The sequence below is a fragment of the Rhincodon typus genome, chromosome 24 (assembly GCF_021869965.1).
Source record: "Rhincodon typus isolate 14 chromosome 24, sRhiTyp1.1, whole genome shotgun sequence".
Lineage (NCBI taxonomy): Eukaryota > Metazoa > Chordata > Chondrichthyes > Orectolobiformes > Rhincodontidae > Rhincodon > Rhincodon typus.
This window is the reverse complement of record NC_063355.1, coordinates 24,983,346-24,996,409: the sequence shown is the minus strand read 5'-3', so window position 1 is coordinate 24,996,409 and position 13,064 is coordinate 24,983,346. Positions and strand designations below refer to the sequence as shown.

Below are 13,064 nucleotides of genomic sequence, written 5' to 3'. Positions count from 1 at the left end.
ACATTCATCTCTATATCCAGAAAGCAAAGCAGATGGAAAGGAGAATAAGAATTTCAATTCCTTGTCTGGTTTTTTCAAAAGTCGGTTGATCATTCAAGTCTTGGAATCCTCTTCTTTGAATCAATTTCTCTTTGATTGGTCTACATGCTGCTACATTCTGTGAGTGGCACTGTCTAAAAGGAAATGTTCAGCAGAAGCTGCCCTTCCATTCCAGCCAATGTGTTATTCCCCCAAAGAAATGATAATAGAGCTCAGAGGTCCTACACATCCTTTAAGAGAACATACAGTGCTGTTGGAAATCAATTCCTCAAGCAAGAGACTTCTACCTTTACTCCAGGTATGGCTGTCTAGCCTGTGCAAAAGGAGCTGTGTTGTACAGATGTCAGATCACATGGAACTGCAGCCTGGGTGTGTAGCGTTTCACCTAAGATGTCCTCTTACCGTCCCCTAGAACTAGTTAGGTTCAATAAAGTCTGTTACTGTTTGCTCATAAAAGAGTGCAGATCTCATCTTAATACACTCCTGAGTATGTCACTTCCAATTAATTCTTTATTCCACAGCATGCTTCCCAAAGTAGAGGCATTAACTGTTTTAGAACCTGCAAAATTGTTATTTTCAGCCAAGGGGTATGTCAAATTCAATGAAGTACAAACCTGATAGCAAATAGAACAGAGATGTTTAAGGATCTAGAGTTGAATCATCACTAGACATATTGAAGTGTTTGGTTCATGGACTGCAGTTTGAATATTCCTGCTGCAGGTAATGGTTGAAATGCATAGCAAGAGTCATACAGCACAGAAACAAACCCTTGTCCAACCAGTCCATGCCAAACATAATCCCAAACTGAACTAATCCCACCTGCCTGTTCCTGGCCATATCCTTCCAAAAATTTCTGATTCATGCACTTATCCAAATATCTTTTAAATGTTTTAGTTGTACCCACATCCACCACTTCCCCAGGAAGTTCATTCCACACGCAACCCACCCTCTATGTTAAAAAATTTCCCCTCATGTCTTTTATAAATCTCTCTCTTCTCACCTTAAAAATGTGCCCCCTAGCCTTGAAATCCCCCAGCCTAGGGGAAAAGGAAGTACCATTAACTCTATCTATACCCCTTATTATTTTATAAACGTCTATAAGATCGCCTCTCAACCTCATATGCTCCAGTGAAAAAAGTCCCAGCCTATCCAGCCTTTCTTTATTACTCAAATCTTTCACACGTCCTGGTAAATCTCTCCTGAACCCTGTCCAGCTTAATAATATCCTTCTTATAACTGAGGGACCAGAACTGGACACAGTATTCCAGAAGAGGCTCACCAATGACCTGTACAGCTTCAACTTGACTTTGCAACTCCCTTATGCAAAGGACTGAGCAATGAAGGCAAGCATACCAAATGCCTTTTTAACCACCCTGTCTACATGTGACGCAAACTTCAGAGTTATGTACCTAAACTCCTAGGTCCCTCTGTTATACACACTACCCAAGGCCCTACCATTAATTTTATAGGCCCTACCTGTGTGTTATACCAAAAGCCAATACCTTGCATTTATCCAGATGGAACGCCTTCTGCTATTTTTCAGCCCCATTGACCCAGTTGATCAAGATCCCTTTGTAATCTTCGAAATCCTTCTTGACTGTCTACTATCTCACCAATTTGGTGCTGTCTGCAAACTTACTAACTGTGCCTTCTACATTCTCATTCATGTCATTTATATAAATGACAAACAATACATCTAAGAAGAGGTGAGATAAACATATAAAGAGCAGAATGGAGAGCTATGTGGGTAGAGTTAGATAAGGAAGAATAGGAGGAGGTGCAGATGGAGGATGAACACCAGCATGGACTCTATGGGCTGAATGATCTGTTCCTGTACTCTGAGGTCTATTTAATCCTTTGACTGTAAAGGTATCTTTTTGTATTAATTGAAATGTGTCTTTTTCAACTATAATTCAGAATTTCCCCTTATGCTTTTAGGCTTACAACAGTGTGCGATGTGGATTTGGACGTTGCTGGAGCAAGCATTTGGTTCACATTCTCTTTGTAAAATTTCCATGTACTGAGTTATTCATTAAGGAAATTGACATATGTAACAATTATGTCCACGTGCCTGCTTCAAGGGAATTAAAAAAATTGCAGCTGTTTGATTTGGAATACAGTCTTTATGTTGTGTGTGGATTGCACAATTCAATTCTCTTTTAGGATTGAGGCAAGGCATCTAATTCCATATCACCTCTTTGAGTTCAGGTTTTTTGAATTTGTCTCTCATTCATTCAATTTCACTCCATTTCATAAACAATGACTACCTTACCCTTGCTCTGGTGGCCACGGGGTAATTTTTAAAGCATTACCTTGCAAGACTAATGTATTTTCCAAATGTGAACTGTATTAATTAATTCAAAACACATTGCACTGCTCCACAGTACAAGTGGAAGTGTTTCTTAATTAGTGATGGCAGTAAAATTGCTATCCTAACATCAGCAATATGCCAAGTAAAATATTTTATCTTTTAAAAAAGTGCCCTCTTGCGACATCAGCAATAAAGAATATTGCCCATTTAAGTTAATTTTAAAGTAAACCTCTATAAATATTTAAGTGTTACAGAATACATTCAACAATATCACATAAAATTACTTCATGGGTTGAACACACTGCAGAGTAGCTTTTAAGAACAGTTCTTTCTCATCTGGGTACTGGAGTTTGAAAGAATACAATTTATTTAATAATGATTCAAAGTGAAATCACTGTGAATTGAGTTTGTAATGAATGCAAGCATAAATTGATTTTTTCTCTTGCAATAGAAGATGTTGCCAAAGGACACATCTTTGGGAAGGTTATTAATGCTATGGAGAGGATAATTTCCAGAATTATATTAGGGAAGAGGGACTTCAGCTTTGTGGGAAGTTCAGAGAATCTGGAATTTTTTTCCTTTGGATTAGAGGGAGTTAAGCAGAGGTTCAATGCTGATATTCATAAATATGAGGTGTTTGAGTACAGTACATAAGGAAAAACAGATTTCACTCTTGTGAGAGCCAGCAACTGGAGGAATCAGACTTATCAAAACCACGAAAGTGGAACTGATTCTCCCCTCACATTAAGTTATTACAGCAGCAAAGCTGGTGGAAGCAGGTTCAATTTAGTTTCAAAAGAATATTTGATATTCTAGTGCTACAGGTAGGGTTAAAAATGCTATCTTCAAAACAAACCATTAATAGTTAATTGGACATGACAGTAAGCAATTGGAGCCAAGTGGAAGATTACTGGCCTAGTGCAAAAACAGTTTATTTCGGCTGTTGGGTAACTGCATAACCACGATTGTCTGTGGGAACCATTCTTTTATGTATTTGACACAGGGCCACCAGGATAATGTTTTCAACTTATTGTCTGCACAACGGAATATCTGGAAGAGTACTGAAAGTACTACGAAACGGTGATACAGCAGATAACCAGAATAGTATCAACATCAGGGAGTCTCACACTCGTCGGACTTCACCTCGGACTGGGATTGTAACCGGTACCAGGGACACGGGTTTTCCCGACAAGTGGAAGACAATGAGACTCGTTGTTCAATATGTCTAAAGTATTTAAAGTTAATTGATTCACTCATTAGTTTATATATACCTAAAGTAGATTATATTATGTAGGTTAACCTAATAGATTCACTCATTAGTATGCGTATGTTTCTAATATATTACTAAATTTGCTTTACATCAAAGCGCACGTACCTTGTATCATGTTGATAAAGCTTAAAGAACCCGTTAGGTCCTTTGAACCTAACAATATAGAAGTATCTCTTTAAAAGTAAAAAAAAATCGCAAGTCAATGCGGAAACAGTTAAGTGACTGGATTAGTTGGCTCTTTTAAAGACATTTGCGGAGCGAATAGCTATCTTTTGGTGCTGTATAATTCCACGTTTGAGGTACTGAAAAGTTTACTCAAGATATTAAAACATTTTTGAATTTCTTTCTATCCCACTCAATTTTAATGCTATTTCTATCTCCGTTTTCGGACACTTTTGCACGCTGATGTTTCCCCCTCCTGGGTTTCTTAAAGTAAAACTGAGATTGGGAACTTAGGCGAGTGAGTGCAGTAAGGAATTAGTGTCCTTTATATTAAGAGACGTACCTTTGGAGCAAGTTCCAGGATTTGCTAACTGACAGAGATAAATGGATAAGTTGTGCCTTTTAAAACGATAATCATGTTTTTGTTCATAAACTGAGTTTTACACTGCCATTCATTGTCGTACAGCACAGAAACAGACCCTTCGGTCCAACCAGTTTATACCTGCCATTATCCCAAACTAAACTAGTTCCACCTGCCTACATTTGACCCAGATCCCTCCAAGCACTTCTTATTCATGTATTTACCCAAATGTCTTTTAAACGTTCTAACTGTACTCGCATCCACCTCTTCCTCTGGAAGTTCATTCCACACATGCCCCTGGTGTCTTTTTTATACCTTTCTCCTCTCACCTTAAAAATATGACCCTTAGTCTTGCAATCCCCACCTTAGGAAAAAGACACCTACCATTCACCTTATCTATACCCCTTATAAAGGTTTATAGAAGCATAAGGTCACCCCTTAACCTCCTATGCTCCAATGAAAAATGTCCCAGCCTCTCCTTACAACTCAAACCCTCCATTCCGGCCAGCATCCTGGTAAATCTCTTTTGAACTGTCTCCAATTTAATAAAATCCTTCCTATAACAGGGCAACCAGAACTGCACACAGTACTCCAGAAGAGGCCTTACCAACAGGCCTTACCAATATGACGTCCCAACTCCTATACTCAATGGTCTGAATAATGAAGGCACATGTGCTAAATGCCTTCTTAACCACCCTGTTTACATGTGATGCAACTTTCAAAGAATTATGTACCTGAACCCCTAGGTAGTAATGATAATCACATAGCAAACAACAATGAATGCCAATAAACCCATAGATTAAAAACTCAATTATTTTAGTTCAAATCATGAATTAGGAGAGGAACTACAGACAGGATTCAGTTAACTGTTCTGGTCAGGATTTTGTCACAACTATGACTTTGAGGCAATCACGGCTCACTGTTCTTATGAAGTCAGTCAGGCAGCAATGTTTGTTATCTGCCTACACACTGTTAAACATGGGAATCAGTAGGAGTTAGTGTCAGAGTTGCCCAGTTCCTCAGGAAACTTTGTTACATTGAGATTGGACAATTAATCATATGCACAGCATAAGGTTGAAGCATTTTCCCACTCGATGTCCGTTCAACACTTGAGGAAAAGCTGGGATTTTTCTCTTCAAATTTGAAAATCTTTGACTCTGGTACGGCTTAACTAGGGACTAAACAAACTCTGGCACTGAAAAGTTACTAAGTGTGGGGTCTCATGCCTTCAAATTTTAAATAATTAGATTAAAAAATACATACTTATTTTGTTTTGTCTCTCCACCTCTCTCACCGTGAAAATATAACACATTTTGTAAAGCAAGCTAATCTTTCTTTAAAATGGCTCCAAATGTGCTGCCTGGGAGAATGATGGAGGCAGATTGTATTGGGGGTTTCAAAAGGGAGCTAGATATATATTTGAAAATGAAGAATTTAGAGGGCTACTGAGATAAGGCTGGTGAGTGGGACTAGCTGGGTAGCCCTTTCAGGAGCCAGTACAGACACAATGGGTGGAATGGTCTCCTTTTGTACTCTATAATTCCATGATTCTATAATTCTAAAGGTCACATGACTTTGTGTAGATTCAACTGTAGACAGTTAGGCTGTATTATCAACCACAAAGGGTCATTAAATAATTCAAGGATATCATTTTCCGTTGAATGCTCAAACGTTGTGAAGACTTCAACTATTAGTTTTGAGCAAGAGCAACATCACAGAATTCCAGCGCAACTGATTTTGTTTGGTGGAACAATGATTCAAGGTTAACATTTATACTCAGTTTGTTTCATTGTGATAAAAACTGGCAGAAGACAGCCATTTGAAACTGAAATTTGAAACTACTTGTAATAGGGTGACAGAAGATATTTCCAGGAGCATGCACTTGTGTACTGAACGAGGCTACCAAAAGCTACATTTTGCAAAGCCATAAAAGTGAAACCAAAGCAGACTTCAAACCCTCCCTGCACCTGTTCTGGCCAGCAGGGCCTGGGACAAAGGGCTACATCATGGCCCTGTAACCAAGGCCCTGTACTCGAGTCAGGAATGAGGCTGCCATTCTTGGGTCAGGTAGTGGGACTGGGGGCCCAGGCCAGGAACAACAGTGAGGCCTGGGATTTCTGTCCTTGATACTGCTCCTTAGTCTACCTGTGGGAATAACCTCAAAATATTTGACTACAGAAGCTAAGGCAGCATCGTTTATTTTTAAATTCTTCATGACATTTGGGAGTAACTGGTTAGCCAACATTTATTACCCTTCCCTAGTTGCCCTTGAGAAGGTGGTGGTGGTGAGCTACCTTCTTGAACTGTTGCAGTCCATATGCTGTAGGTTGACCCGCAACGTCCTTATGCAGGGAATTCCAGGATTTTGACCCAGTGACAGTGAAGGAATGGTTATATATTTCCAAGTCAGAATGGTGAGAGGCTTGGAGGGGAACCTGCAGGTGATAGTGTTCCTTTGTATCTGCTGCCCTGGAATCTGACTTCAAGTTTGAACTCCTTCACTTCTGAAAGAAAATCTTCAAGGAAGCCAAGACTCCAATGATAGAGACTTGATTTTGTTTTCAACTTCATTTGTAGCTTTTACTTTTACCTACTTTAAATCTGTATATACACATATTTTAGCTAGTGACTTTATCACTTCTACTTAAATATATTTCAGACTTTTGAAATAAACAACCCTTTCATCTTGTTTAAAATATAAAGTTGCACTGCTGGTTATTTTAAAACTGAAACACTGAAACTAAAATGGGGCTACACATGAGCTTATACAAATTCCTAGTTTATGGACCACTTTGAAGAAGCCCTGAAATGTGGTCATGATACTCACTCAATCCTGGCTTTCTGCATAGGGTTTAACACAGAGCAGAATTTACTCACTCACTTGCTGGCTGTGGTTGGATCTAATGAGCTGAAGGGACAGGTTGTTGCCTGCCCTGTTCATAGAGGTCCCTGCTCTCTCCCCTTGCTCCCACCTCACCTCACACTGAAATAGATTGCCGCACAAAGTTTGTGGCCAGCAGCAATAATAATGAATGAATTCATTTGCCACTTTCTACAAATTTCCAGGCAAATATCTATAGCATTATTCACTAGATGACTCCGTCATATTTACTGATCATTGGATTGTAGTAATGCTGGTTGCTGAGTGTTTCAAATCTCAAGAACAAAAATGGTTAGAAACTACACAGCTTGGAAGAATGCCTGCATTGTGCTAGCAAGTGTTGTAAAAAAAAACACAGATGAATTACAGATAATGACAGAGATAAATGTAATTGAAGCGTCATCTTTCCAGCTGAACAGTGTATAGACACATTTCCAAATAGAAGGTGTGTAAAGAGGAATTGATTTCCAGCATTAAGAAACTTCAAAGTATGGATTTGAAGAGTGAGATTTGCCTGGATGTTCATATTTTCTTGCCTGAAACAGTATTCTGTTCAGTCTTCCTTGTTGAATGTGTCCAATAGATTGATTGTTAAATGTTGACTGTATTGACTCAACTGTCACATTAAAAACTGCACATCTTTAATTCACCAACAGTTGCACAGAATTTTTATGACAATTGGTTTAATACAGTTGCCATTTTGTGATTGATCTGCAGTGTATACTTGCATGCATAATGCATGAAACAATGTGTACACTTTAGAATCACATCAAATAAAGCAGTATCCACTAGTTTATTAATCAGATAAACTAGCCTTTAAAGGGTACTAAATCTAAATGATGAAGTCAATTATTTGATTGCTTTTTAAAAAAACTTTGTCAATTTCAAGTGGACTGACTTTTGTTTAGCTGTGCCTTATTCATTCTTGTCTATACTTCTTAGGGGGAAAAAATATCAGCTGCTTTTAAAAGAAGAACCATAAAACATCAGTGATAACAGCTTAAATTCAACAAGAATGAACAATGTTACGAAAGCAATAATGTCATTGGAATACAGTTTGTCTTCTTTTGAATATCTCTTTAGTTGTCCTACTACTTGGACTGTTGCAGATCTGTAATATTTTAAACAACTAATCCAAATACAGAGACATAAAAAACATATTTGAGAATAAATCAATGTGCAGGTCCATCCTCTTACACTGCAAACAGAAATATACTGTATTTAGTGACCGAGTGCAGAGAAAGACTACAAAGGCTGGACAAATATCAGCCTTCATGTTTTCTTTTTAACAGATACAAAAGATAAGGTTAGATGAACATAGGGATAAAAAGTATCAGCTGAATATGATCAAGTGCATTACCGTAGCTTTGAGCAAAACAGGATTTAGATTTGGTACAAGACAAAATCAAGTGCTAGAGGAAATCCTGAAGAGCCAAAAGCCACATCAACCTCCTGTAATGAGATCATACACCAACGCCATCACATCAACTCCATCTTAAAAAGCGAAAAAAGAAAACTTCAAAATGTGGACAAAAATCAAGACTGATTTGAAAAGGCCAGCTGTGTTACAGTAATGGAGGATGTTCACGCACAGCACAATGTGCTATTGCTGAACATCAGATCATTGCAATTCAGGAAGTAGAATTTCTCCTTCAAAACCACAGATTTTAATCAGCTGCTTCTTTTGCATTTCCAATTTGATTCATAGTTGGTTAGAAAAGGAAAATGTAAACTCTAAAATTATTTGTTTTTGTCAGGCAAAGTTCTGTTCATTAGGCTTTTGGCATTCTTCAGAACACCATGGGTGAATGACTAATAGGGGTGACGGGTTAATCACGTACCATGCTACATCTTGTTCAAGGAAGGCTATTGCAGAAATTTCTACAACATATACAATTGCACATAACACCCTGTGTTACAAATGTTTGAAAACACATGACCAATAACTAAGTACATAGTTCATGGTGTTGAGGTTCCTATTTTTAGAGTCTTCTTGACTATATCAGAGTCCGCTTCTGTTAATATGAATTAGTTGTCTTGCAGACAAAATTAAGAAAACAATTTCTATCCATAAGCTAGCAAATTTGGTCAGCCTTCTGGATCATAGTGCTGTTTAATGGCTTTATACTATCGTCTTTAATCTCTTCCTGTGGCAAACTACAGGACTTCAAGTGTGCATTTAGTGGCACAAAAATCAATGTTTGTTATTTTCATTCTGTAGCTAACGGCAAATAGGAAAATTGCTACAGCAGAGTTTTCAACCAGTCCTTAATATAAGACTTGTACAAATAAATATTTTTTCTAAAAGTTGTTTGAATTTTTTGTTTAAAATAGTGGTCAATACTTTTTTTCCTCAGATGCTAAATGCGATTCTGGAAGATTAATTGAAGAGTAAATTCATAAAATTCAATTCTCCTGCAAAAATTGCTGCAGTTTTGGCTTTGCCAAGTCTCAATTTAAATTAAACATTTAAAATTCTTCCTACTCTTGAAGAGTTCAGAGTTACATCCTATTGTTTTACAATTAATAAAGTCACTGCTCATAATAAAACATTTCATTAGAACTCCCAGTCTGTAGGTTCTTCCCGATTTGCTGCCCTTTCAAGTCGATGAATTATGTTGTTTAGATTCGCCATCTTTGCATGCCGCCTCTGGATACTTTTATTCAGCTTTGTGCTTGACTGTAAAGCGACAACATCAGTGCCAGGGATCAAGCACTGCCCCTTTGAAATGGTAGGCACTGATGGAGAGATAGGAGCAGAAGAGGTGGGGGCTGGAGAAGATGCTGCAGAAGAAGAATTCAGAGTCAACTCCAGATTACCACATGGAGGTTCAGAGATTGCTTTGAAACTATTAGGGATTAGGCCATTGGTTTCTGTATCTTTTGGCGCAGAAGCGCTGGCATTAGGCTTTGGCGAGATGTCTGGGGACATGATGTCCGAGGAGTTCACATGAATTTTCTCATAATTAGAGGAACCAATGATCAAGCACTGAGGATTCTGGATGTGCAGCACTGTAGTAGTCTTTAATGAATGTGTCTCATGGTTGCAACCTGTCCCTACTCTTTCCTGTTTTACAGTGCCAGGGAAGCGTACAAATGAAGCCGCACTTCTCGTGTCATTTTGAATGCAACAGGTATCACAATGGTCATAATCCTCTTCTTCACAACGATCGCAGAATTCCTGTTTGATCTCCCTGTTGGCTGCCTCATCTGCCACCACAGGAGATGGCCGTTTGTCCTTCATTTCAGTAAACGTGGCTTTCTTGTCTTCTGGCTCAGAGTCAGAACTCTGTGGTGGACCAACACTAAGAGAATGATTGTGGGTTGCAAACCCTCGATAACTGGTTGGTTCCTGGTCTGTGTCGTTCTCCTGGAGATCTTCAACAAGTGTTTCCCTTCGAACACGTGACCTGCAGAAGTGAAAATATCAGTTACAGGGACAGCATTAGTTACAGCCTCATTAAATAAACTATTGAGACGATCCAAAGATTAAACCTGATGGGAAAAGATCAATTGGTGATAAGTTTGTTTCCTTTACACCAAAATTATGAGGTGTCTCAAACACTTTAGAAGCATTGACTTTTACTTTAGAATCACTTCAACATCATTTAAACACGTCAGCAATTTTGTTGGGTCCAATTGTTTTGTCACAATAATCACTGTGTGATAGTTTAGGATCCTTTTCCTCAGGACTATTGGACAGTGCCAAGATGTTGTAATAGAAAGCAAGGAGCTCCTGGCACAGCTCTGCCTCAAGAAGTTGGGAATTTCGTTTTCTGCAGATGCTGCGTGGCTCCATTCATTTCTGGGTGCCTTTTTCAATGAGGTAAGAGTTGTCCAGATAGTTTGAATTAGCCTGGGATTCAGTGCGCTGGACAATCTGCTTGCATTTCCATACAATAGGGGCTGCATCTTCTACGTAAATTTCAGATCCCAACCTGGTGTTTCAGCTGCATTGCTCATGACACAACTTTAATGTGAAACTGACGAATTGGTCAGGAGATGGGCTCAGGACCAAGGAGGCAGGAGCTCCCTGACTGGCATTAGCAGCCAAGGAAGGTAGCAGCTAGCTTGGGGATCTATAAAACTAGAGCACCATCAGCTCATCAACTGGTCAGCAAGTCAAACCCAGTGGAGAGAAGCCAAGGCAAGAAGCTCTCTTGCTGGTGTTTGCTCAGCTCCAACATCTGAAAAAAAAACAACAAAGAAACCTATTTGTGACCCATGGTAAACTTGGCAGCTGTGGATTAGAGTGCACACATCTGTTCAGATTCACCAGAAAAATCATTGAAAATTGCACAGGACCCTTAACAAGTCCTTAAGGGCTGTTAGTTGGCTCCAGCTACATTCCACCCCCAATGCCAGCCCTTTGAAAACTATCAACTCTCTCAGAGGCACTGGTATCCTGAGACAACTTTCAGCAATGTGATTCTGAAGTGCTGCCTGCACTGCATCCTGACCCTACAGCCTTTGAAAACCCAGTCCCATATATCTGTCGGAAAGTTAGCAGATGGAATTTGACTGAAAAACATGTACAAAGGAATTGAATTTGATTGTCGAATACATTTTTGTACTGTCATATGCTATCCTACAGCCATTGATTAGGTCAAAGGTTTCTAAGACCCAAATGGACAAACATTTGAAGACTTTAACTTAACACAAACTATGAGTATTTTATATACAACAGGCAATTTGCTTTTTAAAAATGATCGACCATTTAAAATGACAGAATCTTGTTATATCGGTCCTCAAATGCAGCCAGAGTATTTTACAGGCTTGTTAACAAGAAAATTTGTTCTGCAAAAGCTTCCAATTAAAGCACATATAATTCTCATCACCCATTCACTTGAAGATCAAAACACACTGCAAGCTTCAAAGGCAACAGTAAAATTTCGGCCTGTTGTGCAATGCCATAGAAAAAGTATAATGAAGGTTAATCAGATTTATCCCTGGCATGGCAGGATTGCCCTGTGAGGAGATTCAACCCTGTATTCCCTAGACTTTAGAAGAGTGAGGGGTTGTCTTATTTAAACATGCAAAATTCTGAAAGAGCTTGACAGGTTAGATGCAGAAAAGATGTATCTCCTGCTGGGGATTCCAGAAACAAGGGACATGGTTTCAGTACAAGGGGTTCATTTAGGGCTGAGATGATGAGGACTTTTTCACTCAGAATGTGGGTTAATATTTAGAATTTTCTACCCTGAGAGTTTTTGAAGTTTAATCAATGACAATGCACAAGATAGAGACTGATAGTTCATGCTAGCTTGATGTCTTCCATATCTAGAAATCTGAGTGTGTCATTAAGAAGCTCTTGCAAGGCTAGAGTCAATGGGAATTAGGTAAAATCTCTAATGGATTGAGTCATACCTTGCACAAAGATAATTGTGATTAGTGGAAGGCAATCTCTTTAGTCTCAGGACATCACTGCAGGAGATCTTCAGACAACTGTCCCAGGCCCAGCCATTTTCAGCCTGCACTAGCTATGGTAAATGTCATGTCTACAAGAACAGGTCAGAGACTAGGAATCCTGCAGAGAGTACTGCACCTCCTGACACCCCAAAGCCTGTCCAACATCTGCAAGGCACAAGTAAGGAGGGTGATGGAATACTCCCCATTTGCCTGGAGGGGTGCAGCTCTGGGGTCGACACAATCCAGAACAAAGCAGCCCGCTTGATTGGCACCACCTCCACTCCCTCCACCACCGACGCTCAGCAGCAGCAGTGTGTACTATCTACAGGATGCACTGCAGAAATTCACCAGAGATCCTCAGACAGCAGCTTCCAAACTCAGCACCACTCCCATCGAGAAGGACAAGGGCAGCAGATACATGGGAACACCATCACCTTCGTGTTCCCCTCCAAGCCATTCGCCATCATGACTTGGAAATATATCGCCATTCTTTCACTGTTGCTGGGTCAAAGTCATGGAACTCCCTCCCTCATGGACAACAAGGTGCAGGGCTGGATGAACACAGCAGGCCAAGCAGCATCATAGGAGCAGAGAGGCTGACGTTTCGGGCCTAGACCCTTCATCAGAAAAA

The 13,064-nt window shown here is 39.4% G+C and overlaps 2 protein-coding genes across 3 annotated transcripts in view; one reads left to right on the top strand and one right to left on the bottom strand.

The window, feature by feature from the left end:
• LOC109937215 (sesquipedalian-1-like) overlaps positions 1–13,064 on the top strand; it is a 212,336-nt gene that overhangs the window by 36,405 nt on the left and 162,867 nt on the right. The window contains exon 3 of one of the 2 annotated variants that reach the window (XR_007264664.1): positions 1,978–2,131. The exons of the other annotated variant lie outside the window; for it this stretch is intronic. The gene's annotated coding sequence lies outside the window, so the exon portion shown is untranslated. Of the gene's footprint in view, positions 1–1,977; positions 2,132–13,064 lie in introns of those variants that run through there. 2 annotated transcript variants of the gene reach the window in all.
• cux2b (cut-like homeobox 2b) overlaps positions 7,429–13,064 on the bottom strand; it is a 293,668-nt gene continuing 288,032 nt past the window's right edge. The window contains exon 21 of the mRNA XM_048611509.1: positions 7,429–10,434. Coding sequence (XP_048467466.1) covers positions 9,582–10,434 — 853 coding nt within the window. The 3' untranslated portion in view covers positions 7,429–9,581. The remainder of the gene's footprint in view (positions 10,435–13,064) is intronic.